Genomic DNA, 27500 nt, shown 5'->3' with positions numbered 1-27500 from the left:
TCGCCCCTGCTCACACCCACACACACAAACACACACTAACCCTCACACTCACACACACACTAACCCTCAAACTCACTCACTCACTCTCACTCACACACACACACACACACACACTGCTCCATCAGCTCGAGCTGCGTTAATGAAGACTTGTCACACACACACACACACACACACACACACACACACACACACACACACCGCTCCATCAGCTCGAGCTGCGTTAATGTAGACGTCTCACACACACACACACACACACACACACACACACACACACACACACACACACACACACACACACACACACACACACACACACACACACACACACACACACACACACACACACACACGCACACGCTCTTCCTCTCTCAGATGTGTGTGTAAGCTTGTGATTGTTTTGTTTCTGTGTGCAGGATGATAATGAGAGCTGTGGTTCCAGTTCCACCAATCGCAGCGCGTCTGAGAGCTCGAGGGCGTCGGCTAAACCCCGACGTGTACAGCAGAACCCCAGCGACCCGGACCTGCCCCCAGGTGTGTGTGAGAGTGTGTGTGTGAGAGTGTGTGTGTGAGAGTGTGTGTGTGAGAGTGAACGTGAGCGTGTGTGTGAGGGTTAGTGTGTGTGAGGGTTAGTGTCTGTTTGTGTATGAGTTTGTGAGAGAGTGCGTGTGAGAGTGCGTGTGTGAGAGTGCGTGTGTGAGAGTGTGTGTGTGAGAGTGTGTGTGTGAGAGTGTGTGTGTGAGAGTGTGTGTGTGAGAGTGTGTGAGAGTGAGCGTGAGCGTGTGTGTGAGGGTTAGTGTGCGTGCGTGTGAGAGTGCGTGTGTGTGTGAGAGTGCGTGTGTGTGAGAGTGCGTTTGTGAGAGTGCGTGTGTGAGAGTGCGTGTGTGATAGTGCGTGTGTGATAGTGAGTGCGTGTGTGTGAGAGTGCGTGTGTGTGAGAGTGTGTGTGAGAGTGTGTGTGTGAGAGTGCGTGTGTGAGAGTGCGTGTGTGAGAGTGCGTGTGTGATAGTGCGTGTGTGTGAGAGTGCGTGTGTGAGAGTGCGTTTGTGAGAGTGCGTGTGTGTGAGTGCGTGTGTGAGAGTGCGTGTGAGAGTGCGTGTGTGAGAGTGCGCGTGTGTGAGAGTGCGTGTGTGAGAGTGCGTGTGTGTGAGAGTGTGTGTGAGAGTGTGTGTGAGAGTGTGTGTGAGAGTGTGTGTGAGAGTGCGTGTGTGAGAGTGCGTGTGTGTGAGAGTGCGTGTGTGAGAGTGCGTGTGTGAGAGTGCGTGTGTGAGAGTGCGTGTGTTAGAGTACGTGTGTTAGAGTGCGTGTGTGAGAGTGCGTGTGTGAGAGTGCGTGTGTGAGAGTGCGTGTGTGAGAGTGCGTGTGTGAGATTGCGTGTGTGAGAGTGCGTGTGTGAGAGTGCGTCTGTGAGAGTGCGTGTGTGTGAGAGTGCGTGTGTGAGAGTGCGTGTGTGAGAGTGCGTGTGTGAGAGTGCGTGTGTGAGAGTGCGTGTGTGAGAGTGCGTGTGTGAGATTGCGTGTGTGAGAGTGCGTGTGTGAGAGTGTGTATGTGAGAGTGCGTGTGTGTGAGAGTGCGTGTGAGAGTGCGTGTGTGAGAGTGCGTCTGTGAGAGTGCGTGTGTGTGAGCGCGTGTGTGAGAGCGTGTGTGTGAGAGTCCGTGTGTGAGAGAGTCCGTGTGTGAGAGAGTGCGTGTGTGTGAGAGTGCGTGTGTGTGAGAGTGCGTGTGTGTGAGAGTGCGCGTGTGTGAGAGTGCGCGTGTGTGAGAGTGCGCGTGTGTGAGAGTGCGCGTGTGTGAGAGTGCGTGTGTGAGAGTGCGTGTGTGAGAGTGCGTGTGTGAGAGTGCGTGTGTGAGAGTGCGTGTGTGAGAGTGCGTGTGTGAGAGTGCGTCTGTGAGAGTGCGTGTGTGTGAGAGTGCGTGTGAGAGTGCGTGTGTGCGTCTGTGAGAGTGCGTGTGTGTGAGTGCGTGTGTGAGAGTGCGTGTGTGAGAGTGCGTGTGTGTGAGAGTCCGTGTGTGAGAGAGTCCGTGTGTGTGAGAGTGCGTGTGTGTGAGAGTGCGTGTGTGTGAGAGTGCGCGTGTGTGAGAGTGCGTGTGTGAGAGTGCGTGTGTGAGAGTGCGTCTGTGAGAGTGCGTGTGTGTGAGAGTGCGTGTGAGAGTGCGTGTGTGCGTCTGTGAGAGTGCGTGTGTGTGAGTGCGTGTGTGAGAGTGCGTGTGTGAGAGTGCGTGTGTGTGAGAGTCCGTGTGTGAGAGAGTCCGTGTGTGTGAGAGTGCGTGTGTGTGAGAGTGCGTGTGTGTGAGAGTGCGCGTGTGTGAGAGTGCGTGTGTGAGAGTGCGTGTGTGAGAGTGCGTGTGTGAGAGAGCGTGTGTGAGAGTGCGTGTGTGTGGGAGTGCGTGTGTGAGAGTGCGTCTGTGAGAGTGCGTGTGTGTGGGAGTGCGTGTGTGAGAGTGCGTCTGTGAGAGTGCGTGTGTGTGAGAGTGCGTGTGTGAGAGAGTGCGTGTGAGTGCGTGCGTGTGAGTGCGTGCGTGAGAGTGCGTGTGTGTGAGAGTGCGTGTGTGTGAGAGTGCGTGTGTGTGAGAGTGCGTTTGTGAGAGTGCGTGTGTGAGAGTGCGTGTGTGATAGTGCGTGTCTGATAGTGAGTGCGTGTGTGTGAGAGTGCGTGTGTGTGAGAGTGCGTGTGTGTGAGAGTGTGTGTGAGAGTGTGTGTGTGAGAGTGCGTGTGTGAGAGTGCGTGTGTGAGAGTGCGTGTGTGAGAGTGCGTGTGTGAGAGTGCGTGTGTGTGAGAGTGCGTGTGTGAGAGTGCGTGTGTGAGAGTGCGTGTGTGTGAGTGCGTGTGTGAGAGTGCATGTGAGAGTGCGTGTGTGTGAGAGTGCGTGTGTGAGAGTGCGTGTGTGAGAGTGCGTGTGTGAGAGTGCGTGTGTGAGAGTGCGTGTGTGTGTGTGTGAGAGTGCGTGTGTGTGAGAGTGTGTGTGAGAGTGCGTGTGTGAGAGTGCGTGTGTGTGAGAGTGCGTCTGTGTGAGAGTGCGTCTGTGAGAGTGCGTGTGTGAGAGTGCGTGTGTGAGAGTGCGTGTGTGAGAGTGCGTGTGTTAGAGTGCGTGTGTGAGAGTGCGTGTGTGAGAGTGCGTGTGTGAGAGTGCGTGTGTGAGATTGCGTGTGTGAGAGTGCGTGTGTGAGAGTGCGTGTGTGAGATTGCGTCTGTGAGAGTGCGTGTGTGAGAGTGCGTCTGTGAGAGTGCGTGTGTGAGAGTGCGTGTGTGAGAGTGCGTGTGTGTGTGTGAGAGTGCGTGTGTGAGAGTGCGTGTGTGAGAGTGCGTGTGTGAGAGTGCGTGTGTGAGAGTGCGTGTGTGAGAGTGCGTGTGTGAGAGTGCGTGTGTGAGAGTGCGTGTGTGAGAGTGCGTGTGTGAGAGTGCGTGTGTGAGATTGCGTGTGTGAGAGTGCGTGTGTGAGAGTGCGTGTGTGTGAGAGTGCGTGTGAGAGTGCGTCTGTGTGAGTGCGTCTGTGAGAGTGCGTGTGTGTGAGTGCGTGTGTGAGAGTGCGTGTGTGAGAGTGCGTGTGTGTGAGAGTGCGTGTGTGTGAGAGTCCGTGTGTGAGAGAGTCCGTGTGTGAGAGAGTGCGTGTGTGTGAGAGTGCGTGTGTGTGAGAGTGCGTGTGTGTGAGAGTGCGTTTGTGAGAGTGCGTGTGTGAGAGTGCGTGTGTGTGTGTGTGAGTGCGTGTGTGTGAGAGTCCGTGTGTGAGAGAGTCCGTGTGTGTGAGAGTGCGTGTGTGTGAGAGTGCGTGTGTGTGAGAGTGCGTGTGTGTGAGAGTGCGTTTGTGAGAGTGCGTGTGTGAGAGTGCGTGTGTGTGTGTGTGAGTGCGTGTGTGTGAGAGTGCGTGTGTGAGAGCGCGTGTGTGAGAGCGCGTGTGTGAGAGCGCGTTTGTGAGAGCGCGTGAGTGTGTGAGTGCGTGTGTGAGCGTGAGCGTGTGTGTGAGGGTTAGTGTGTGTGTGTGCGTAATTGTGTGTGTGTGTATGAGTGTGTATGTGAGGGTTAGTGTCTGTTTGTGTGTGTGTGTGCAGGAGTGTGTGAGGGTTAGTGTGTGTGTGTGTGTGTGAGTGAGTGAGTGAGTGTGAGGGTTAGTGTGTGTGTGTGTGCGTGTGCGTGAGTGAGTGAGTGTGAGGGTTAGTGTGTGTGTGTGTGTGAGTGAGTGAGTGAGTGTGAGGGTTAGTGTGTGTGTGCGTGAGTGAGTGAGTGTGAGGGTTAGTGTGTGTGTGTGTGTGAGTGAGTGTGAGGGTTAGTGTGTGTGTGTGTGCGTGTGTGCGTGTGCGTGAGTGAGTGAGTGTGAGGGTTAGTGTGTGTGTGTGTGTGTGTGTGTGGGGGGGTGTGTCTGAGTGTGAGTGTGAGGGTTAGTGTGTGTGTGTGTGTGTGTGTGTGTGTGTGTGTGTCTGTGTGAGTGATGCATTGGGGCCACGGACCCTCCCTTAGAGACCCCCATCAGAGCACTGTTTGTTTTCATTCAAGCACACATACACACACACACACACTCTTCTGTTTCACTCAGTAAGACATAAATAAGTTTTTAGACATTTATGGTATATTTTCTCATGTTATTACCACACATTTATTAATTTAGTAGAATTTCTTGCCCAACTGAGTTTGAAAATGAAAATTTTAGTTACATCTCGCAGCTCTGCCTCGTCCTCATCATAAGTTTTGCATAAACGTGTGTGAATCAGGGAAAACGAGTGCAAACCCTTCTTTCACGTCGCTGTCGTCAGGAGCCGGCTCGTGTGAGAAAGTTAGTCAGGATCAGAGTCTTCAGTCCGTGACCCAGCGACCCAGCGAATGATCACTCTTACTCCTTCACATGAGGAATTCAGATGCAGATGAAGAAGATTTGTGTTTGTTAAATTAAATTTGTTAAGCTCAGAGGAGATTAGTGTTCTTTTGAATGAAAGTGTTTCTGTTTTTGATGAGCTGAGTGTCTGTGAGTGTGTGTTAGTGCGTCTCCTGCGCATCAAAACATCTTAAAGGTGACATTATGCCCTTTTTCACAAGATATAATATAAATCTCTGGTTTCCCCAGAATGTGTCTGTGGAATTTCAGCTCAAAATGCCAGATCATTTATTATAGTTTTTTAAATTTGCCCCTTTTTGGTTGTGAGCAAAAATGCGCCGGTTTTGTGTGTGTCCCTTTAAATGCAAATGAGCTGCAGCTCCGCCTCCTTTCAGAAGAGGGCGGAGCCTTTACACAAGCTTCAGAAACTCCGGCAATAACAAACCAGGCCAATCTCACTCATCCAGAATCCCAGAATAACCAGTAGCGAGTGCAGCCTTACGGAGAGACTCAGGAAGAGTTTCTGAATAATAGTGGAGACATTTATGTAGTTGTTGTGGAGTTACACTGATCATCTCATCATCATGTTGAACTTCTACACAAGTGTCCACAGTTCCTGAGGTGTTTATAAGACAGCGGTGACATGTTCTGGTCAATAGTGTTCAGTGCTCGTCTGTGCTCAACGACAGAACAGTTTCAGGCTTTGCTGGATCTTCTGCCGGTGCGTTAAAACTGGTCACTGTTGGTGCTCGAGAAACCGAATGTGTGAACACTGGTGTGTGTAAACGTGCAGAGATTAAGGGCCGGTAATATTATAAACGTGCAGATTAAGGGCCGGTAATATTATAAACGTGCAGATTAAGAGCCGGTAATATTATAAACGTGCAGATTAAGGGCCGGTAATATTATAAATGTGCAGATTAAGAGCCGGTAATATTATAAATGTGCAGATTAAGGGCCGGTAATATTATAAACGTGCAGATTAAGGGCCGGTAATATTATAAACGTGCAGATTAAGAGCCGGTAATATTATAAACGTGCAGATTAAGAGCCTTTAATATTATAAACGTGCAGATTAAGGGCCGGTAATATTATAAACGTGCAGATTAAGGGCCGGTAATATTATAAACGTGCAGATTAAGGGCCGGTAATATTATAAATGTGCAGATTAAGAGCCGGTAATATTATAAACGTGCAGATTAAGGGCCGGTAATATTATAAATGTGCAGATTAAGGGCCGGTAATATTATAAACGTGCAGATTAAGAGCCGGTAATATTATAAACGTGCAGATTAAGAGCCTTTAATATTATAAACGTGCAGATTAAGAGCCGGTAATATTATAAACGTGCAGATTAAGGGCCGGTAATATTATAAATGTGCAGATTAAGAGCCGGTAATATTATAAATGTGCAGATTAAGAGCCGGTAATATTATAAATGTGCAGATTAAGGGCCGGTAATATTATAAACGTGCAGATTAAGGGCCGGTAATATTATAAACGTGGAGATTAAGAGCCGGTAATATTATAAACGTGCAGATTAAGAGCCGGTAATATTATAAACGTGCAGATTAAGGGCCGGTAATATTATAAACGTGCAGATTAAGGGCCGGTAATATTATAAACGTGCAGATTAAGGGCCGGTAATATTATAAACGTGCAGATTAAGGGCCGGTAATATTATAAACGTGCAGATTAAGGGACGGTAATATTATAAACGTGCAGATTAAGGGACGGTAATATTATAATAAGATCCTCTTCATACGTCAGAAGGGGAAAAATCTGATTGGCTTATTTTATAACATGTTTTCAGAGATAGACTCACTAGAACAAAGTTACTGGGTTTCACTTTTCACGTTTTCTGGGTTAGTGGAAGCACTGGGACCCGATTATAGCACTTAAACATCGGGAAAAGTCAGATTTTTATGATATTTCCCCTTTAATGTGTGATGTTTTCTTCCTCGGCCGATGCATTCATGAGCAGGAGAGAGTCTTAGATGTGTTGGTCTGTGTGTGTGTGTGTGTGTGTGTGTGTGTGTGTGTGTGTGTGTGTGAGAGAGAGAGTGTGTGTTAGTGTCTCCTGCGCAGGAGGGCCGGTGGAGTCTGAGAGTGTGTGTGTGTGTGCGCTAGAGTCTGAGAGTGTGTGTGTGTGTACGCTGAAGTCTGAGTGTGTGTGTGTGTGTGTGTGTGTGTGTGTGTGTATGTGAGCGTGAGCGTGAGCGTGAGCGTGAGTGTGAGTGTGTGTGTGTGTGTCTGTGTGTGACCAGAAGCTCCAGCTGAACAGTGCTCATGCTCTAAGGTCATCACTCAACAAAGTACCTAAATACTGAAACCATTACAAACCAGAGAGTTTCAGCAATAACATATTAAAACACGCAGCATGAGCGCTCATCACCACGGGAGCGACGGCATTATTCAGGCTCGCGGTCCCACTCCAACTTATAAAACTTTAATGCTTTTCCCTTGTAGTCCAACTCAAATGTTTGTCTTCCTGTGCGAGTGGCTTGTGTTTTATTAATGAGCTCTGGATCATAATCCCACAAACTCAAAGCCTCGGGATCAGGTGAAGAACAAACGAGTGTTTTACAGTATCGTCCGCAGTTGTGCGTTATTTCCCAAGAGCGTCGGTCACGCGAGCGCCGGTGTGTGCGGTCGAGGGTGTGTGTTAAACATGCAGGTCAGCGGCGGGTCTGTGTGTGTGTGTGTGTGTGTGTGTAGCACCTGCATTCACAGTCATAAACTCATTCCCTGTTAGTGCTCTCTGGATCTAATTTATCCAGTGGAGTCTTTACTTTCCCTGCGTTTCTCCATAAACTCTGGTCAGCTCCACTGCACCTGCGGCCCGCTGGGAGCTCCACTGCACTCGTAAACCAGCTGGAAAAACCAACAGCGTTACGTGCTACTCAAGCCAAGAGCTGTTCTCAGACTTACACACACTCTCAGACTCACTCACACACACTCTCAGACTCACTCACACATAATCTAGGACTCCAGCGCGCACACACGCAGACGCAACAAATCTAGAACATACCAGTGTAATTAACAGGGAGCCGGCGCTGTGTGAAAGAGTTATAGTGTTTGGAGAGCGCAGGACTCGCACTGAATTATGGGATTTTGTAATCATGTTATGCTGATTGTTTTCTTTGTACAATTTATTAATTCACTCTTTAGAATAAGAGTTTTGTTATTCATGCTGATGACCAAGTGGCGGTGCTTCGTTTTCTCAGGATCTTGTGCTGCGTCTTTTATGATGCTACATTCAATTCTTTCAGACGTGTCCATCAGCTGTTTGTGAGTCTGAGTTCTCCTTCTGCTGTGTGTCTGCAGGATACGTGCAGAGTCTGATTCGCCGAGTGGTGAATAACGTCAATATCGTGGTGAATAACCTGATCCTGAAGTATGTGGAGGATGATATCGTGCTGTCGGTGAACATCACGTCAGCGGAGTGTTACACAGTGGACGAGCTGTGGGACCGAGCCTTCATGGACATCATCTGTGAGTAAAACATGTTCACACACGTGTTTAACAGCAATAACCATATGATGAAAGAAACGCTCTGTTTAGTTCAGTTTGGGGGTGGGTTAGTGCTGGGTGAGTTTAGGATGTGGGTTAGTGCTGTGTGAGATTGGTGAGTTGGTTAGTGCTGGGTGAGATTGGTGAGTTGGTTAGTGCTGGGTGAGATTGTGGAGTTGGTTAGTGCTGGGTGAGTTTAGGGTGTTGGTTAGTGCTGGATGAGTTTAGGATGTGGGTTAGTGCTGGGTGAGTTTAGGGTGTTGGTTAGTGCTGGGTGAGTTTGGGGTGTTGGTTAGTGCTGGGTGAGTTTAGGATGTTGGTTTGTGCTGGGTGAGTTTAGGGTGTTGGTTAGTGCTGGGTGAGTTTGGGGAGTTGGTTAGTGCTGGGTGAGTTTGGGGAGTTGGTTAGTGCTGGGTGAGTTAAGGGTGTTGGTTAGTGCTGGGTGAGTTTGGGGTGTTGGTTAGTGCTGGGTGAGTTTGGGGAGTTGGTTAGTGTTTGGGTGAGTTTGGGGTGTTGGTTAGTGCTGGGTGAGTTTGGGGAGTTGGTTAGTGTTTGGGTGAGTTTGGGGAGTTGGTTAGTGCTGGGTGAGTTTGGGGTGTTGGTTAGTGCTGGGTGAGTTTGGGGAGTTGGTTAGTGTTTGGGTGAGTTTGGGGAGTTGGTTAGTGTTTGGGTGAGTTTGGGGTGTTGGTTAGTGTTTGGGTGAGTTTGGGGTGTTGGTTAGTGCTGGGTGAGTTTGGGGAGTTGGTTAGTGTTTGGGTGAGTTTGGGGAGTTGGTTAGTGCTGGGTGATTTAGGATGTTGGTTTGTGCTGGGTGAGTTTAGGGTGTTGGTTAGTGCTGGGTGAGTTTGGGGAGTTGGTTAGTGCTGGGTGAGTTTGGGGAGTTGGTTAGTGCTGGGTGAGTTGAGGGTGTTGGTTAGTGCTGGGTGAGTTTGGGGAGTTGGTTAGTGTTTGGGTGAGTTTGGGGAGTTGGTTAGTGTTTCGGTGAGTTTGGGGAGTTCGTTAGTGTTTGGGTGAGTTTGGGGTGTTGGTTAGTGTTTGGGTGAGTTTGGGGTGTTGGTTAGTGCTGGGTGAGTTTGGGGAGTTGGTTAGTGTTTGGGTGAGTTTGGGGAGTTGGTTAGTGCTGGGTGAGTTTAGGATGTTGGTTTGTGCTGGGTGAGTTTAGGGTGTTGGTTAGTGCTGGGTGAGTTTGGGGAGTTGGTTAGTGCTGGGTGAGTTTGGGGAGTTGGTTAGTGCTGGGTGAGTTGAGGGTGTTGGTTAGTGTTGGGTGAGTTTGGGGTGTTGGTTAGTGCTGGGTGAGTTTGGGGAGTTGGTTAGTGTTTGGGTGTGTTTGGGGAGTTGGTTAGTGTTTGGGTGAGTTTGGGGTGTTGGTTAGTGTTTGGGTGAGTTTGGGGTGTTGGTTAGTGCTGGGTGAGTTTGGGGAGTTGGTTAGTGTTTGGGTGAGTTTGGGGAGTGGAGTTGATTAGTGTTTGGGTGAGTTTGGGGAGTTGGTTGGTGTTTGGGTGAGTTTGGGGTGTTGGTTAGTGCTGGGTGAGTTTGGGGAGTTGGTTAGTGTTTGGGTGAGTTTGGGGTGTTGGTTAGTGCTGGGTGAGTTTGGGGAGTTGGTTAGTGTTTGGGTGAGTTTGGGGAGTTGGTTAGTGTTTGGGTGAGTTTGGGGAGTTGGTTAGTGTTTGGGTGAGTTTGGGGTGTTGGTTAGTGTTTGGGTGAGTTTGGGGTGTTGGTTAGTGTTTGGGTGAGTTTGGGGTGTTGGTTAGTGTTTGGGTGAGTTTGGGGAGTTGGTTAGTGTTTGGGTGAGTTTGGGGAGTTGGTTGGTGTTTGGGTGAGTTTGGGGTGTTGGTTAGTGCTGGGTGAGTTTGGGGAGTTGGTTAGTGTTTGGGTGAGTTTGGGGAGTGGAGTTGATTAGTGTTTGGGTGAGTTTGGGGAGTTGGTTGGTGTTTGGGTGAGTTTGGGGTGTTGGTTAGTGCTGGGTGAGTTTGGGGAGTTGGTTAGTGTTTGGGTGAGTTTGGGGTGTTGGTTAGTGCTGGGTGAGTTTGGGGAGTTGGTTAGTGTTTGGGTGAGTTTGGGGAGTTGGTTAGTGTTTGGGTGAGTTTGGGGTGTTGGTTAGTGTTTGGGTGAGTTTGGGGTGTTGGTTAGTGTTTGGGTGAGTTTGGGGTGTTGGTTAGTGTTTGGGTGAGTTTGGGGAGTTGGTTGGTGTTTGGGTGAGTTTGGGGAGTTGGTTGGTGTTTGGGTGAGTTTGGGGTGTTGGTTAGTGCTGGGTGAGTTTGGGGAGTTGGTTAGTGTTTGGGTGAGTTTGGGGAGTTGGTTAGTATTTGGGTGAGTTTGGGGTGTTGGTTAGTGCTGGGTGAGTTTAGGGAGTTGGTTAGTGTTTGGGTGAGTTTGGGGAGTTGGTTAGTGTTTGGGTGAGTTTGGGGAGTTGGTTAGTGTTTGGGTGAGTTTGGGGAGTTGGTTAGTGTTTGGGTGAGTTTGGGGTGTTGGTTAGTGTTTGGGTGAGTTTGGGGTGTTGGTTAGTGTTTGGGTGAGTTTGGGGTGTTGGTTAGTGTTTGGGTGAGTTTGGGGAGTTGGTTGGTGTTTGGGTGAGTTTGGGGAGTTGGTTGGTGTTTGGGTGAGTTTGGGGAGTTGGTTGGTGTTTGGGTGAGTTTGGGGTGTTGGTTAGTGCTGGGTGAGTTTGGGGAGTTGGTTAGTGTTTGGGTGAGTTTGGGGAGTTGGTTAGTGTTTGGGTGAGTTTGGGGTGTTGGTTAGTGCTGGGTGAGTTTAGGGAGTTGGTTAGTGTTTGGGTGAGTTTGGGGAGTTGGTTAGTGTTTGGGTGAGTTTGGGGAGTTGGTTAGTGTTTGGGTGAGTTTGGGGAGTTGGTTAGTGTTTGGGTGAGTTTGGGGTGTTGGTTAGTGCTGGGTGAGTTTGGGGAGTTGGTTAGTGTTTAAGTGAGTTTGGGGAGTTGGTTAGTGTTTGGGTGAGTTTGGGGAGTTGGTTAGTGTTTGGGTGAGTTTGGGGAGTTGGTTAGTGTTTGGGTGAGTTTGGGGAGTTGGTTAGTGTTTGGGTGAGTTTGGGGTGTTGGTTAGTGCTGGGTGAGTTTGGGGTGTTGGTTAGTGTTTGGGTGAGTTTGGGGTGTTGGTTAGTGCTGGGTGAGTTTGGGGAGTTGGTTAGTGTTTGGGTGAGTTTGGGGAGTTGGTTAGTGTTTGGGTGAGTTTGGGGTGTTGGTTAGTGTTTTGGGGTGTTGGTTAGTGCTGGGTGAGTTTGGGGAGTTGGTTAGTGCTGGGTGAGTTTGGGGAGTTGGTTAGTGCTGGGTGAGTTTGGGGAGTTGGTTAGTGCTGGGTGAGTTGAGGGTGTTGGTTAGTGCTGGGTGAGTTTGGGGTGTTGGTTAGTGCTGGGTGAGTTTGGGGAGTTGGTTAGTGTTTGGGTGAGTTTGGGGAGTTGGTTAGTGTTTGGGTGAGTTTGGGGAGTTGGTTAGTATTTGGGTGAGTTTGGGGTGTTGGTTAGTGTTTGGGTGAGTTTGGGGAGTTGGTTAGTGTTTGGGTGAGTTTGGGGTGTTGGTTAGTGTTTGGGTGAGTTTGGGGAGTTGGTTAGTGTTTGGGTGAGTTTGGGGAGTTGGTTAGTGTTTGGGTGATTTTGGGGAGTTGGTTAGTGTTTGGGTGAGTTTGGGGAGTTGGTTAGTGTTTGGGTGAGTTTGGGGTGTTGGTTAGTGTTTGGGTGAGTTTGGGGTGTTGGTTAGTGCTGGGTGAGTTTGGGGAGTTGGTTAGTGTTTGGGTGAGTTTGGGGAGTTGGTTAGTGTTTGGGTGAGTTTGGGGAGTTGGTTAGTGTTTGGGTGAGTTTGGGGAGTTGGTTGGTGTTTGGGTGAGTTTGGGGTGTTGGTTAGTGTTTGGGTGAGTTTGGGGAGTTGGTTAGTGTTTGGGTGAGTTTGGGGTGTTGGTTGGTGTCTGGGTGAGTTTGGGGTGTTGGTTAGTGTTTGGGTGAGTTTGGGGTGTTGGTTAGTGTTTGGGTGAGTTTGGGGAGTTGGTTAGTGTTTGGGTGAGTTTGGGGTGTTGGTTGGTGTTTGGGTGAGTTTGGGGAGTTGGTTAGTGTTTGGGTGAGTTTGGGGTGTTGGTTGGTGTTTGGGTGAGTTTGGGGTGTTGGTTAGTGTTTGGGTGAGTTTGGGGAGTTGGTTGGTGTTTGGGTGAGTTTGGGGTGTTGGTTAGTGTTTGGGTGAGTTTGGGGAGTTGGTTAGTGTTTGGGTGAGTTTGGGGAGTTGGTTAGTGTTTAAGTGAGTTTGGGGAGTTGGTTAGTGTTTGGGTGAGTTTGGGGAGTTGGTTAGTGTTTGGGTGAGTTTGGGGAGTTGGTGTTTTAATGGGTTAGTGTTGGGCTGTTTGGGGTGTTGTAGGGCTGGTTGGGTCTGGATGGAATGGGATCAGGCATGCTGAGGTTTTTAGGATTTTAGTTGAGTTAACTGTTTTGCTTTATAAACTTTCCTTTGAATTCCACAAATGAAATGCATGTGAATGAATGGCGATAATCAATCATGATTTCAACAAACTTTAATGTAAACATTCTCAAACCCCCTCTTAAAAGTTAGAAGAGATTGTGATTTCTGTTTCTCATTGACATACTTGCACACACATTGACCTTTGACCCTCATTCAGAAACTCAGTGCTTCTTAGAGTCGGCTGCTGCTGTGCTGTGTCATGATCTGAAAAAACAGCTAATAAACCTGATGAACTGCTGACACCCAACATTTACTGTCTGTCTGTCTCTCTCTCTCTCTCTCTCTCTTGCTCTCTCTCTCTCTCTCTCTCTCTCTCTTGCTCTCTGTCTGTCTGTCTCTCTCTCTCTCTCTCTCTCTCTCTCTCTCTCTGTAGCTCCTGAACTGGTCCTGAGGAAGGTTATCAATTTTTCTGACTGCACCGTGTGTTTGGATAAACGTAATGCGAGTGGGAAGATCGAGTTTTATCAGGACCCTCTGCTCTACAAATGTTCCTTCAGAACTCGTCTTCATTTCACCTACGACAACATCAATGCCAAAATCCCTGCCGTCATTAAAGTAAGAGAGTGTATCTGTGGTGTGTCAGGATGGCGTTTGCGTTCACCTCGTGCGTCACTGTTGTTTCTGTGTGTGTGTGTGTGTGTGTTTGTGTGTGTGTGTGAAGGTTCACACGATGGTGGAGAGTCTGAAACTCTCTCTGACGGACCAGCAGCTGCCCATGTTCATCCGGCTGATGGAGTTGGGTGTTGCGCTGTATTACGGAGAGATGGGTGTCCATCGAGAGGGCGAGAGAGAAGAGAGTGGCCCACTTCGAGAGAGCGTCTCCGGTGAGTGAGACAAGCACTGCTCATCATTTCTCATTCAGTTTGTGTTGGTGTGTTTCTGAGGCTATAGAAACACACAGATCAACTCAATCCAGTGCATTTCTTAGAATGTCATGAACTGAGTGTCTCTCTCTGTTTCTCTTCACCTGTTCATATGAATGTGGGTTTGCATCAATGATTCATTTATATTATGTTTATTACTGTGAAGCTGCTTTAAAACAGTCTGTATAAAGCGCTATACAAATAAAGCTGACATGACTTGACTTTAGGTCTCAAAACAAAGAGAAACAAAGACTGAGAGATTTAATTAAAGATGACATATTATGCCTCTTTTCACCGGTGTCCCCAGAATGTGTCTGAAATTTCAGCTCAAAATACCAGATCATTTATTGTAGTTTATCAAATTTGCCCCTTTTTTTTTTAAGTGTGTCCCTTTATATGCAAATGAGCTGCAGCTCCGCCTCCATTCAGAAGAGGGCGGAGTCTTTACACGAGCTTCAGAAACTCAAGCAATAACAAAACAGGCCAATCTCACTCATCCAGAATCCCAGAATAACCAGTAGCGAGTGCAGCCTTACGGAGAGACTCAGGAAGAGTTTCTGAATGTTAGTGGAGACATTTATGTAGTTGTTGTGGAGTTACACTGATCATCTCATCATCATGTTGAACTTCTACACAAGTGTCCACAGTTCCTGAGGTGTTTATAAGACAGCGGTGACATGTTCTGGTCAATAGTGTTCAGTGCTCGTCTGTGCTCAACGACAGAACAGTTTCAGGCTTTGCTGGATCTTCTGCCGGTGCGTTAGAACTGGTCACTGTTGGCACTCGAGAAACTGAATGTGTGAACACTGGTGTGTGTAAACGTGCAGAGATTAAGGGCCGGTAATATTATAAACGTGCAGATTAAGGGCCGGTAATATTATAAACGTGCAGATTAAGGGCCGGTAATATTATAAACGTGCAGATTAAGAGCCGGTAATATTATAAACGTGCAGATTAAGGGCCGGTAATATTATAAACGTGCAGATTAAGGGTCGGTAATATTATAAACGTGCAGATTAAGGGCCGGTAATATTATAAACGTGCAGATTAAGGGCCGGTAATATTATAAACGTGCAGATTAAGGGCCGGTAATATTATAAACGTGCAGATTAAGGGCCGGTAATATTATAAACGTGGAGATTAAGAGCCGGTAATATTATAAATGTGCGGTTTCACTTTTCACATTTTCTGGGTTAGTGGAAGCACTGGGACACGATTATAGTCATGCAAGCCAAAATTCTGGGGGGGCACAATCTGAGACGTTGCAATTGTTTTCTGACGGGTGATATGGATCATGTTAGGAGGGGTCAGGGGTTTATCCCCCTGAAAATTTGTAAATTCTGGCTGCTAAACGTACCATTACAATGCAGTTTGGGAGCGACAGAAATACCTTAACAAAGACAAAGGTCTATAATTTCCGCACTGAGTCAAATCTTTATTAGGCTTTGGTAACAGAGAGCTAGCAGCAACCCTCCTCTATCTGAGGACTAAGTTAAAGTATCTATTTTGTAGGTTTATCTAAAAGACAGGTTGATGAAAGAACTGTAAACTCAAATTCAGCTTTTGAAGTCTACTTCATTAAAGCATGTTTACACACACACTTACTGTACACTTAGGCCTACTACACATGATTTTAAAAACAGTACCATTGCAGTTTTTATGGTATGATTTTAAATTGGTATGTGACCTAAGAACGATCTTACATTCAAGGTACATAAAGGTGCTGAGGTCTGACTTTGTGGTGCTCTGAAATTAAGTTATTTTAATATTAATATATGATGAAGGACTTTGAAAGAAGTTTGACAGATTTCAGTGCTGAATAAGGATAACCCTACCCCATTTATTTACCCCTGAATTCGCAGCTAATATCAAATCCATAACTTTTTGATCAAGTTAAACCAGATTCCAGGTCAACCACAAATAATCCCACTACCTTTTAATATCATCCGATAACTAATTCAATGCCGATTTGTTGCTTTGCCCACTTACGACTTCAAGACCATCTGTAAAACATTGCCAGCTCAACGTGGGAGACGAGTGAGTGTGAGTTGCTTGAACATACACAGCAAAGATTCTGTAGCGCTCTAGATTTGATATACACAGACACTATATTAGGAAAAAGGGGCGGGCTGATGCTGACCGATTTATTACACATCCAGAAGAATACATTTGAGTCGTTATAGGCTCTGGTAATTATGGAGCATAATAGGAATAAAGTTGTGACAAAAAATTATCAGGAAGGAAAAATCTGAGGGGGCACGTGCCCTCACTTTGAATGGGCATGACACCACTGTTTTTATGATAATTCCCCTTTAATGCATATCAGGAACTCTGTGAGAAGCGCCTGATTCTCACTGTCTCCTGCAGGTCTGATGGACGCCTCCGAAGCGTCTCTGACGGGTCAGTACTATCAGGGCGAGGATGACGATCAGGGCTGGGTGTCGTGGGCCTGGTCCTTCGTCCCGGCCATCGTGAGTGCAGAGGATGAGGAGGGTGAGAGCGAGTCCGGCTTCTACACGGAGTCCACGGAGGCGGGTTCTGCCCGGCCCCTGCACAAGTCCCCCAGAGACCCTGTAGTGTCCATCGGCTTCTACTGCACTAAAGCCTCACTCACCTTTAAGGTGAGAGAAACACTCAGAAATGACTCAAATAGCAGTTCTCATGATAAAAGAACGTAAAATGAAAATTACCCAATGATTTACTCACCCTCAAGCCATCCTAGGTGTATATGACTTTCTTCTTTCAGATGAAAGAAAGAGTTATGTTAAAAAATGTCCTGGCTCTTCCAAGCTTTATAGTGGCAGTGGATTGCAACCAACAGATTGATGCTCAAAGTTAATCTATCCATCATAAAAGTACATCTATCCATCATAAACGAACTCCACATGACCCCGGGGATTAATAAAGGCCTTCTGAAGCGAAATGGAGCGTTTGTGTAAGAAAAATATCCATATTTAAAACTTTCTAAAGTAAATTAACTAGCTTCAGGCCAAACAAACATACGGATCTGACTTAAGTGTAAAGCACAATTACATGCGAGTAATGCGACGTTATTTACACTAGGCCATGACGCACTACACTACTTCTGATGCCATGAGTTGCGTAAGTTGCACTTTATGCATAAGTAGAGACTATGTTCGTTCGGCTGAACGCTAGAATTTTACTTTGTAACGTGTTAAATATGAATATTTTCCTTACACAACCGTGTCACTTCGCTTCAGAAGGCCTTTATTAACCCCCGCCTGTGCCTGTGGAGCACTTTATGATGGACAGATGCACTTTTATAATGGATGGATTCGCTTTTTTGAGATTCAAACTGTTGGTCGCAATCCGCTGTTATATCCATTATAATGTAATCCATTATAAAGCTTGGAAGCGTAAGGGTGTTTATTAATATAACTCTGATTGTATTTGTCTGAAAGAAGAAACTCATATACACCTAGGATGGCTTGAGGGAGAGTAAATCATGGGCTAATGTTCATTTTAAAGTGAACTAATCCTTTAAATCGTGTCTGGTTTTGTCTGCAGCTCACGGAGAGTTGCTCTGAGAGCAGTTACTACAGTCCGCAGAAGCTGAAGTCCCGGGAGGTTCTGAGTGTGGAGCAGGAGGGAATCACAGTGGAGGCGAGAGAGAGACACACACACACACACACACACACACACACGAGCACATCGCCTGCTCCAGATCCCCTCCTGCGCTCACTGAGTGTGTGTGTGTGTGTGTTTCAGGCTCTGATGATGGGCGAGCCGTTCTTCGACTGTCAGGTGGGAGTCGTGGGTTGTCGCGCCGTGTGTCTGAAAGGCATTATGGGCGTTCGTGATTTTGAAGAGAACATGAACAGAAAAGAGGAGGTAATCGACTCACACACAGCCTCAAACCTCCACACGCATCATGCCCTGATATTGAGTTTGTGTTTGCACCGTGATGTTGAGTGTGTGTTTGCGCTGCGATGTTGAGTGTGTGTTTGCGCTGTGATGTTGAGTGTGTTTGCGCCGTGATGTTGAGTGTGTGTTTGCGCTGCGATGTTGAGTGTGTGTTTGCGCTGTGATGTTGAGTGTGTGTTTGCGCTGCGGTGTTGAGTGTGTGTTTGCGCTGTGATGTTGAGTGTGTTTGCGCCGTGATATTGAGTCTGTGTTTGCGCCGGGATGTTGAGTGTGTGTTTGCCGTGATGTTGAGTGTGTGTTTGCGCCGTGATGTTGAGTGTGTGTTTGCCGTGATGCTGAGTGTGTGTTTGCCGTGATGTTGAGTGTGTTTGCGCCGTGATGCTGAGTGTATGTTTGCGCCGTGATGCTGAGTGTGTGTTTGCCGTGATGTTGAGTGTGTTTGCGCCGTGATGCTGAGTGTGTGTTTGCCGTGATGCTGAGTGTGTGTTTGTGCCGTGATGTTGAGTGTGTGTTTGCGCCGTGATGTTGAGTGTGTGTTTGCGCCGGGATGTTGAGTGTGTGTTTGCCGTGATGTTGAGTGTGTGTTTGCGCCGTGATGTTGAGTGTGTGTTTGCCGTGATGCTGAGTGTGTGTTTGTGCCGTGATGTTGAGTGTGTGTTTGCGCCGTGATGTTGAGTGTATGTTTGCGCCGTGATGCTGAGTGTGTGTTTGCCGTGATGTTGAGTGTGTTTGCGCCGTGATGCTGAGTGTGTGTTTGCCGTGATGCTGAGTGTGTGTTTGTGCCGTGATGTTGAGTGTGTGTTTGTGCCGTGATGTTGAGTGTGTGTTTGCGCTGTGATGTTGAATGTGTGTTTGCCGTGATGTTGAATGTGTGTTTGCGCCGTGATGCTGAGTGTGTGTTTGCCGTGATGTTGAGTGTGTGTTTGCGCCGTGATGTTGAGTGTGTGTTTGCGCCGTGATGTTGAGTGTGTGTTTGCGCCGTGATGATGAGTGTGTGTTTGCGCCGTGATGTTGAGTGTGTGTTTGTGCCGTGATGTTGAGTGTGTGTTTGCGCTGTGATGTTGAATGTGTGTTTGCCGTGATGTTGAATGTGTGTTTGCGCCGTGATGCTGAGTGTGTGTTTGCCGTGATGCAGAGTGTGTGTTTGCGCCGTGATGTTGAGTGTGTGTTTGCGCCGTGATGTTGAGTGTGTGTTTGCGCCGTGATGATGAGTATGTGTTTGCGCCGTGATGTTGAGTGTGTTTGCGCCGTGATGTTGAGTGTGTGTTTGCGCCGTGATGTTGAGTGTGTGTTTGCGCCGTGATGCTGAGTGTGTGTTTGCGCCGTGATGCTGAGTATGTTTGCGCCGTGATGTTGAGTGTGTGTTTGCGCCGTGATGTTGAGTGTGTGTTTGCCGTGATGTTGAGTGTGTGTTTGCGCCGTGATGTTGAATGTGTGTTTGCGCCGTGATGTTGAGTGTGTGTTTGCCGTGATGTTGAGTGTGTGTTTGCGCCGTGATGCTGAGTATGTTTGCGCCGTGATGTTGAGTGTGTGTTTGCGCCGTGATGTTGAGTGTGTGTTTGCGCCGTGATGTTGAGTGTGTGTTTGCCGTGATGTTGAATGTGTGTTTGCGCCGTGATGCTGAGTATGTTTGCCGTGATGCTGAGTGTGTGTTTGTCGTGATGCTGAGTGTGTGTTTGTGCCGTGATGTTGAGTGTGTGTTTGCGCTGTGATGTTGAATGTGTGTTTGCCGTGATGTTGAATGTGTGTTTGCGCCGTGATGCTGAGTATGTTTGCGCCGTGATGTTGAGTGTGTGTTTGCGCCGTGATGTTGAGTGTGTGTTTGCGCCGTGATGCTGAGTGTGTGTTTGCGCCGTGATGCTGAGTATGTTTGCCGTGATGCTGAGTGTGTGTTTGTCGTGATGTTGAGTGTGTGTTTGTGCCGTGATGTTGAGTGTGTGTTTGCGCCGTGATGCTGAGTATGTTTGCCGTGATGCTGAGTGTGTGTTTGTCGTGATGTTGAGTGTGTGTTTGTGCCGTGATGTTGAATGTGTGTTTGCGCCGTGATGTTGAGTGTGTGTTTGCCGTGATGTTGAGTGTGTGTTTGCGCCGTGATGCTGAGTATGTTTGCGCCGTGATGTTGAGTGTGTGTTTGCGCCGTGATGTTGAGTGTGTGTTTGCGCCGTGATGTTGAGTGTGTGTTTGCCGTGATGTTGAATGTGTGTTTGCGCCGTGATGCTGAGTATGTTTGCCGTGATGCTGAGTGTGTGTTTGTCGTGATGTTGAGTGTGTGTTTGTGCCGTGATGTTGAGTGTGTGTTTGCGCTGTGATGTTGAATGTGTGTTTGCCGTGATGTTGAATGTGTGTTTGCGCCGTGATGCTGAGTATGTTTGCGCCGTGATGCTGAGTATGTTTGCCGTGATGCTGAGTGTGTGTTTGTCGTGATGTTGAGTGTGTGTTTGTGCCGTGATGCTGAGTATGTTTGCGCTGTGATGTTGAATGTGTGTTTGCCGTGATGTTGAATGTGTGTTTGCGCCGTGATGCTGAGTATGTTTGCGCTGTGATGTTGAATGTGTGTTTGCCGTGATGCTGAGTATGTTTGCGCCGTGATGCTGAGTATGTTTGCCGTGATGTTGAGTGTGTGTTTGTCGTGATGTTGAGTGTGTGTTTGTGCCGTGATGTTGAGTGTGTGTTTGCGCCGTGATGTTGAATGTGTGTTTGCGCCGTGATGTTGAGTGTGTGTTTGCCGTGATGTTGAGTGTGTGTTTGCGCCGTGATGCTGAGTGTGTGTTTGCGCTGTGATGTTGAATGTGTGTTTGCCGTGATGTTGAATGTGTGTTTGCGCCGTGATGCTGAGTATGTTTGCGCCGTGATGTTGAGTGTGTGTTTGCGCCGTGATGTTGAGTGTGTGTTTGCGCCGTGATGTTGAGTGTGTGTTTGCGCCGTGATGCTGAGTGTGTGTTTGCGCCGTGATGCTGAGTATGTTTGCGCCGTGATGCTGAGTGTGTGTTTGCGCCGTGATGTTGAGTGTGTGTTTGCGCCGTGATGTTGAGTGTGTGTTTGCGCCGTGATGCTGAGTATGTTTGCGCCGTGATGTTGAGTGTGTGTTTGCGCCGTGATGTTGAATGTGTGTTTGCGCCGTGATGTTGAGTGTGTGTTTGCCGTGATGTTGAGTGTGTGTTTGCGCCGTGATGTTGAGTGTGTGTTTGCCGTGATGTTGAGTGTGTGTTTGCGCCGTGATGTTGAGTGTGTGTTTGCGCCGTGATGCTGAGTATGTTTGCGCCGTGATGTTGAGTGTGTGTTTGCGCCGTGATGTTGAATGTGTGTTGCGCTGTGATGTTGAATGTGTGTTTGCCGTGATGTTGAGTGTGTGTTTGCGCCGTGATGCTGAGTATGTTTGCGCCGTGATGTTGAGTGTGTGTTTGCGCCGTGATGTTGAGTGTGTGTTTGCGCCGTGATGTTGAGTGTGTGTTTGCGCCGTGATGCTGAGTGTGTGTTTGCGCCGTGATGCTGAGTATGTTTGCGCCGTGATGCTGAGTGTGTGTTTGCGCCGTGATGTTGAGTGTGTGTTTGCGCCGTGATGTTGAGTGTGTGTTTGCGCCGTGATGTTGAGTGTGTGTTTGCGCCGTGATGTTGAGTGTGTGTTTGCGCCGTGATGCTGAGTGTGTGTTTGCGCCGTGATGCTGAGTATGTTTGCCGTGATGCTGAGTGTGTGTTTGTCGTGATGTTGAGTGTGTGTTTGTGCCGTGATGTTGAGTGTGTGTTTGCGCCGTGATGCTGAGTATGTTTGCCGTGATGCTGAGTGTGTGTTTGTCGTGATGTTGAGTGTGTGTTTGTGCCGTGATGTTGAATGTGTGTTTGCGCCGTGATGTTGAGTGTGTGTTTGCCGTGATGTTGAGTGTGTGTTTGCGCCGTGATGCTGAGTATGTTTGCGCCGTGATGTTGAGTGTGTGTTTGCGCCGTGATGTTGAGTGTGTGTTTGCGCCGTGATGTTGAGTGTGTGTTTGCCGTGATGTTGAATGTGTGTTTGCGCCGTGATGCTGAGTATGTTTGCCGTGATGCTGAGTGTGTGTTTGTCGTGATGTTGAGTGTGTGTTTGTGCCGTGATGTTGAGTGTGTGTTTGCGCTGTGATGTTGAATGTGTGTTTGCCGTGATGTTGAATGTGTGTTTGCGCCGTGATGCTGAGTATGTTTGCGCCGTGATGTTGAGTGTGTGTTTGCGCCGTGATGTTGAGTGTGTGTTTGCGCCGTGATGTTGAGTGTGTGTTTGCGCCGTGATGCTGAGTGTGTGTTTGCGCCGTGATGCTGAGTATGTTTGCGCCGTGATGCTGAGTGTGTGTTTGCGCCGTGATGTTGAGTGTGTGTTTGCGCCGTGATGTTGAGTGTGTGTTTGCGCCGTGATGCTGAGTATGTTTGCGCCGTGATGTTGAGTGTGTGTTTGCGCCGTGATGTTGAATGTGTGTTTGCGCCGTGATGTTGAGTGTGTGTTTGCCGTGATGTTGAGTGTGTGTTTGCGCCGTGATGTTGAGTGTGTGTTTGCCGTGATGTTGAGTGTGTGTTTGCGCCGTGATGTTGAGTGTGTGTTTGCGCCGTGATGCTGAGTATGTTTGCGCCGTGATGTTGAGTGTGTGTTTGCGCCGTGATGTTGAATGTGTGTTGCGCTGTGATGTTGAATGTGTGTTTGCCGTGATGTTGAGTGTGTGTTTGCGCCGTGATGCTGAGTATGTTTGCGCCGTGATGTTGAGTGTGTGTTTGCGCCGTGATGTTGAGTGTGTGTTTGCGCCGTGATGCTGAGTGTGTGTTTGCGCCGTGATGCTGAGTATGTTTGCGCCGTGATGCTGAGTGTGTGTTTGCGCCGTGATGTTGAGTGTGTGTTTGCGCCGTGATGTTGAGTGTGTGTTTGCGCCGTGATGTTGAATGTGTGTTTGCGCCGTGATGTTGAGTGTGTGTTTGCGCCGTGATGTTGAATGTGTGTTTGCGCCGTGATGTTGAGTGTGTGTTTGCGCCGTGATGTTGAGTGTGTGTTTGCGCCGTGATGTTGAGTGTGTGTTTGCGCCGTGATGTTGAGTGTGTGTTTGCGCCGTGATGTTGAGTGTGTGTTTTCCGTGATGTTGAGTGTGTGTTTGCGCCTGTGTGTTTGCGCCGTGATGTTGAGTGTGTGTTTGCGCCGTGATGTTGAGTGTGTGTTTGCGCCGTGATGTTGAGTGTGTGTTTGCGCCGTGATGTTGAGTGTGTGTTTTCCGTGATGTTGAGTGTGTGTTTGCGCCTGTGTGTTTGCGCCGTGATGTTGAGTGTGTGTTTGCGCCGTGATGTTGAGTGTGTGTTTGCGCCGTGATGTTGAGTGTGTTTGCGCCGTGATGCTGAGTGTGTGTTTGCGCCGTGATGCTGAGTGTGTGTTTGCGCCGTGATGCTGAGTGTGTGTTTGCGCCGTGATGTTGAGTGTGTGTTTGCGCCGTGATGCTGAGTGTGTGTTTGCGCCGTGATGCTGAGTGTGTGTTTGCGCCGTGATGTTGAGTGTGTGTTTGCGCCGTGATGCTGAGTGTGTGTTTGCGCCGTGATGTTGAGTGTGTGTTTGCGCCGTGATGCTGAGTGTGTGTTTGCGCCGTGATGTTGAGTGTGTGTTTGCGCCGTGATGTTGAGTGTGTGTTTGCGCCGTGATGTTGAGTGTGTGTTTGCCGTGATGTTGAGTGTGTGTTTGCGCCGTGATGCTGAGTGTGTGTTTGCGCCGTGATGTTGAGTGTGTGTTTGCCGTGATGCTGAGTGTGTGTTTGCGCCGTGATGTTGAGTGTGTGTTTGCGCCGTGATGTTGAGTGTGTGTTTGCGCCGTGTGTTTGCGCCGTGAAGTTGAGTGTGTGTTTGCGCCGTGATGCAGAGTGTGTGTTTGCGCCGTGATGTTGAGTGTGTGTTTGCGCCGTGATGTTGAGTGTGTGTTTGCGCCGTGATGTTGAGTGTGTGTTTGCGCCGTGATGATGAGTGTGTGTTTGCGCCGTGATGATGAGTGTGTGTTTGCGCCGTGATGCTGAGTGTGTGTTTGCGCCGTGATGCTGAGTGTGTGTTTGCGCCGTGATGTTGAGTGTGTGTTTGCGCCGTGATGTTGAGTGTGTGTTTGCGCCGTGATGATGAGTGTGTGTTTGCGCCGTGATGTTGAGTGTGTGTTTGCGCCGTGATGATGAGTGTGTGTTTGCGCCGTGATGTTGAGTGTGTGTTTGCGCCGTGATGATGAGTGTGTGTTTGCGCCGTGATGTTGAGTGTGTGTTTGCGCCGTGATGCTGAGTGTGTGTTTGCGCCGTGATGCTGAGTGTGTGTTTGCGCCGTGATGCTGAGTGTGTGTTTGCGCCGTGATGTTGAGTGTGTGTTTGCGCCGTGATGTTGAGTGTGTGTTTGCGCCGTGATGATGAGTGTGTGTTTGCGCCGTGATGCTGAGTGTGTGTTTGCGCCGTGATGCTGAGTGTGTGTTTGCGCCGTGATGTTGAGTGTGTGTTTGCGCCGTGATGTTGAGTGTGTGTTTGCGCCGTGATGATGAGTGTGTGTTTGCGCCGTGATGCTGAGTGTGTGTTTGCGCCGTGATGCTGAGTGTGTGTTTGCGCCGTGATGTTGAGTGTGTGTTTGCGCCGTGATGTTGAGTGTGTGTTTGCGCCGTGATGATGAGTGTGTGTTTGCGCCGTGATGTTGAGTGTGTGTTTGCGCCGTGATGATGAGTGTGTGTTTGCGCCGTGATGCTGAGTGTGTGTTTGCGCCGTGATGCTGAGTGTGTGTTTGCGCCGTGATGTTGAGTGTGTGTTTGCGCCGTGATGATGAGTGTGTGTTTGCGCCGTGATGTTGAGTGTGTGTTTGCGCCGTGATGTTGAGTGTGTGTTTGCGCCGTGATGATGAGTGTGTGTTTGCGCCGTGATGATGAGTGTGTGTTTGCGCCGTGATGATGAGTGTGTGTTTGCGCCGTGATGATGAGTGTGTGTTTGCGCCGTGATGCTGAGTGTGTGTTTGCGCCGTGATGATGAGTGTGTGTTTGCGCCGTGATGATGAGTGTGTGTTTGCGCCGTGATGATGAGTGTGTGTTTGCGCCGTGATGATGAGTGTGTGTTTGCGCCGTGATGATGAGTGTGTGTTTGCGCCGTGATGATGAGTGTGTGTTTGCGCCGTGATGCTGAGTGTGTGTTTGCGCCGTGATGCTGAGTGTGTGTTTGCGCCGTGATGTTGAGTGTGTGTTTGCGCCGTGATGATGAGTGTGTGTTTGCGCCGTGATGTTGAGTGTGTGTTTGCGCCGTGATGTTGAGTGTGCGTTTGCGCCGTGATGTTGAGTGTGCGTTTGCAACGTGATGCTGAGTGTGCGTTTGCGCCGTGATGTTCAGTGTGCGTTTGCGCCGTGATGTTGAGTGTGCGTTTGCGCCGTGATGATGAGTGTGTGTTTGCGCCGTGATGCTGAGTGTGTGTTTGCGCCGTGATGCTGAGTGTGTGTTTGCGCCGTGATGTTGAGTGTGTGTTTGCGCCGTGATGTTGAGTGTGTGTTTGCGCCGTGATGATGAGTGTGTGTTTGCGCCGTGATGATGAGTGTGTGTTTGCGCCGTGATGTTGAGTGTGTGTTTGCGCCGTGATGATGAGTGTGTGTTTGCGCCGTGATGCTGAGTGTGTGTTTGCGCCGTGATGCTGAGTGTGTGTTTGCGCCGTGATGTTGAGTGTGTGTTTGCGCCGTGATGATGAGTGTGTGTTTGCGCCGTGATGTTGAGTGTGTGTTTGCGCCGTGATGATGAGTGTGTGTTTGCGCCGTGATGTTGAGTGTGTGTTTGCGCCGTGATGTTGAGTGTGTGTTTGCGCCGTGATGCTGAGTGTGTGTTTGCGCCGTGATGCTGAGTATGTTTGCGCCGTGATGCTGAGTGTGTGTTTGCGCCGTGATGTTGAGTGTGTGTTTGCGCCGTGATGTTGAGTGTGTGTTTGCGCCGTGATGCTGAGTATGTTTGCGCCGTGATGTTGAGTGTGTGTTTGCGCCGTGATGTTGAATGTGTGTTTGCGCCGTGATGTTGAGTGTGTGTTTGCCGTGATGTTGAGTGTGTGTTTGCGCCGTGATGCTGAGTATGTTTGCGCCGTGATGTTGAGTGTGTGTTTGCGCCGTGATGTTGAATGTGTGTTGCGCTGTGATGTTGAATGTGTGTTTGCCGTGATGTTGAGTGTGTGTTTGCGCCGTGATGCTGAGTATGTTTGCGCCGTGATGTTGAGTGTGTGTTTGCGCCGTGATGTTGAGTGTGTGTTTGCGCCGTGATGTTGAGTGTGTGTTTGCGCCGTGATGCTGAGTGTGTGTTTGCGCCGTGATGCTGAGTATGTTTGCGCCGTGATGCTGAGTGTGTGTTTGCGCCGTGATGTTGAGTGTGTGTTTGCGCCGTGATGTTGAGTGTGTGTTTGCGCCGTGATGTTGAATGTGTGTTTGCGCCGTGATGTTGAGTGTGTGTTTGCGCCGTGATGTTGAATGTGTGTTTGCGCCGTGATGTTGAGTGTGTGTTTGCGCCGTGATGTTGAGTGTGTGTTTGCGCCGTGATGTTGAGTGTGTGTTTGCGCCGTGATGTTGAGTGTGTGTTTGCGCCGTGATGTTGAGTGTGTGTTTGCGCCGTGATGTTGAGTGTGTGTTTTCCGTGATGTTGAGTGTGTGTTTGCGCCTGTGTGTTTGCGCCGTGATGTTGAGTGTGTGTTTGCGCCGTGATGTTGAGTGTGTGTTTGCGCCGTGATGTTGAGTGTGTGTTTGCGCCGTGATGTTGAGTGTGTGTTTGCGCCGTGATGTTGAGTGTGTGTTTTCCGTGATGTTGAGTGTGTGTTTGCGCCGTGATGTTGAGTGTGTGTTTGCGCCGTGATGTTGAGTGTGTGTTTGCGCCGTGATGTTGAGTGTGTGTTTGCGCCGTGATGATGAGTGTGTGTTTGCGCCGTGATGATGAGTGTGTGTTTGCGCCGTGATGATGAGTGTGTGTTTGCGCCGTGATGTTGAGTGTGTGTTTGCGCCGTGATGATGAGTGTGTGTTTGCGCCGTGATGTTGAGTGTGTGTTTGCGCCGTGATGTTGAGTGTGTGTTTGCGCCGTGATGTTGAGTGTGTGTTTGCGCCGTGATGTTGAGTGTGTTTGCGCCGTGATGCTGAGTGTGTGTTTGCGCCGTGATGCTGAGTGTGTGTTTGCGCCATGATGCTGAGTGTGTGTTTGCGCCGTGATGATGAGTGTGTGTTTGCGCCGTGATGCTGAGTGTGTGTTTGCGCCGTGATGTTGAGTGTGTGTTTGCGCCGTGATGCTGAGTGTGTGTTTGCGCCGTGATGTTGAGTGTGTGTTTGCGCCGTGATGTTGAGTGTGTGTTTGCGCTGTGATGTTGAGTGTGTGTTTGCCGTGATGTTGAGTGTGTGTTTGCGCCGTGATGCTGAGTGTGTGTTTGCGCCGTGATGTTGAGTGTGTGTTTGCCGTGATGCTGAGTGTGTGTTTGCGCCGTGATGTTGAGTGTGTGTTTGCGCCGTGATGTTGAGTGTGTGTTTGCGCCGTGATGCAGAGTGTGTGTGTGCGCCGTGATGTTGAGTGTGTGTTTGCGCCGTGATGTTGAGTGTGTGTTTGCGCCGTGATGTTGAGTGTGTGTTTGCGCCGTGATGATGAGTGTGTGTTTGCGCCGTGATGATGAGTGTGTGTTTGCGCCGTGATGTTGAGTGTGTGTTTGCCGTGATGTTGAGTGTGTGTTTGCGCCGTGATGCTGAGTGTGTGTTTGCGCCGTGATGTTGAGTGTGTGTTTGCCGTGATGCTGAGTGTGTGTTTGCGCCGTGATGTTGAGTGTGTGTTTGCGCCGTGAAGTTGAGTGTGTGTTTGCGCCGTGATGCAGAGTGTGTGTTTGCGCCGTGATGTTGAGTGTGTGTTTGCGCCGTGATGTTGAGTGTGTGTTTGCGCCGTGATGTTGAGTGTGTGTTTGCGCCGTGATGATGAGTGTGTGTTTGCGCCGTGATGATGAGTGTGTGTTTGCGCCGTGATGATGAGTGTGTGTTTGCGCCGTGATGCTG

General features: G+C 48.9%; 1 protein-coding gene across 1 annotated transcript in view; it reads left to right on the top strand.

Annotated features, from left to right (window-relative positions):
* The first annotated feature begins 418 nt into the window (after positions 1 to 418).
* The window catches only part of vps13b (vacuolar protein sorting 13 homolog B), a 220879-nt gene continuing 193797 nt past the window's right edge, over positions 419 to 27500 (top strand). Inside the window, exons 1-7 of the mRNA XM_077246996.1 lie at positions 419 to 531; positions 8131 to 8298; positions 13140 to 13321; positions 13428 to 13590; positions 15997 to 16250; positions 17158 to 17253; positions 17359 to 17481. Coding sequence (XP_077103111.1) covers positions 8286 to 8298; positions 13140 to 13321; positions 13428 to 13590; positions 15997 to 16250; positions 17158 to 17253; positions 17359 to 17481 — 831 coding nt within the window. The 5' untranslated portion in view covers positions 419 to 531; positions 8131 to 8285. The remainder of the gene's footprint in view (positions 532 to 8130; positions 8299 to 13139; positions 13322 to 13427; positions 13591 to 15996; positions 16251 to 17157; positions 17254 to 17358; positions 17482 to 27500) is intronic.

This window comes from Siphateles boraxobius, unplaced genomic scaffold (assembly GCF_051911475.1).
Source record: "Siphateles boraxobius isolate OS27281-9 unplaced genomic scaffold, OSU_SipBor_1 293, whole genome shotgun sequence".
NCBI lineage: Eukaryota > Metazoa > Chordata > Actinopteri > Cypriniformes > Leuciscidae > Siphateles > Siphateles boraxobius.
This window is presented reverse-complemented; position numbering and strand designations above follow the sequence as displayed.